Raw genomic sequence first — 545 nt, forward strand, 5'->3', positions numbered from 1 at the left:
ATGTGTGTGGTGTGTGGTATGTGCTGTGTGTGTGTGTGGTGTGTGTGTGTATGATTTCATTTATTTGTCCTCAAGGAATTTTACTGAAGAGCAGATTTATTTCCACTTAATATCAATTCTCTTTAAAAAATGTACTTTCTCGAATGTGTTCAGATACACGCACGACACTTTTTTTGATGGAAGCAGGCAGGTTGCCTCGTTAGTGGAGGAGACAAGCACGGTAGTAACCTGCTCTTTCTCACTTTCTCATTTAGGGAAGACCGTTGTCCTACAAGACCTTCTTAATATGGGTTTTGATTAGCATCTATCAAGGTAAGGAAAGCAAGACCACCTGTTCTCTCGTGCTAAGGGTCAGCTTTTCTGTTGTCCATAGAACATGAAGAGAAGAAGCTGGAACCCTGAAATTTGGTTAAGGAGCGGGACAGTGCGCCCCAAGGGAGGCCCTGCTCGGCGTGTTCTAAGGACTGGAACATTCAGCACGGTGATAGATCTGTGAGGTGGTGCCATCTGCCTCATGAGATAAAGTCCGAGAAAAAGATAAGGGA

The 545-nt window shown here is 44.2% G+C and overlaps 1 protein-coding gene across 1 annotated transcript in view; it reads left to right on the forward strand.

Annotated features, from left to right (window-relative positions):
* Nucleotides 1-545, forward strand: part of ATP9A (ATPase phospholipid transporting 9A (putative)) — a 140,446-nt gene that overhangs the window by 126,823 nt on the left and 13,078 nt on the right. Inside the window, exon 26 of the mRNA XM_032387783.1 lies at nucleotides 255-312. Within this exon, the coding sequence (XP_032243674.1) occupies nucleotides 255-312 (58 nt within the window). The remainder of the gene's footprint in view (nucleotides 1-254; nucleotides 313-545) is intronic.

This window comes from Phoca vitulina, unplaced genomic scaffold (assembly GCF_004348235.1).
Source record: "Phoca vitulina isolate PV1807 unplaced genomic scaffold, GSC_HSeal_1.0 scaffold50, whole genome shotgun sequence".
In the NCBI taxonomy this organism is placed as follows: domain Eukaryota; kingdom Metazoa; phylum Chordata; class Mammalia; order Carnivora; family Phocidae; genus Phoca; species Phoca vitulina.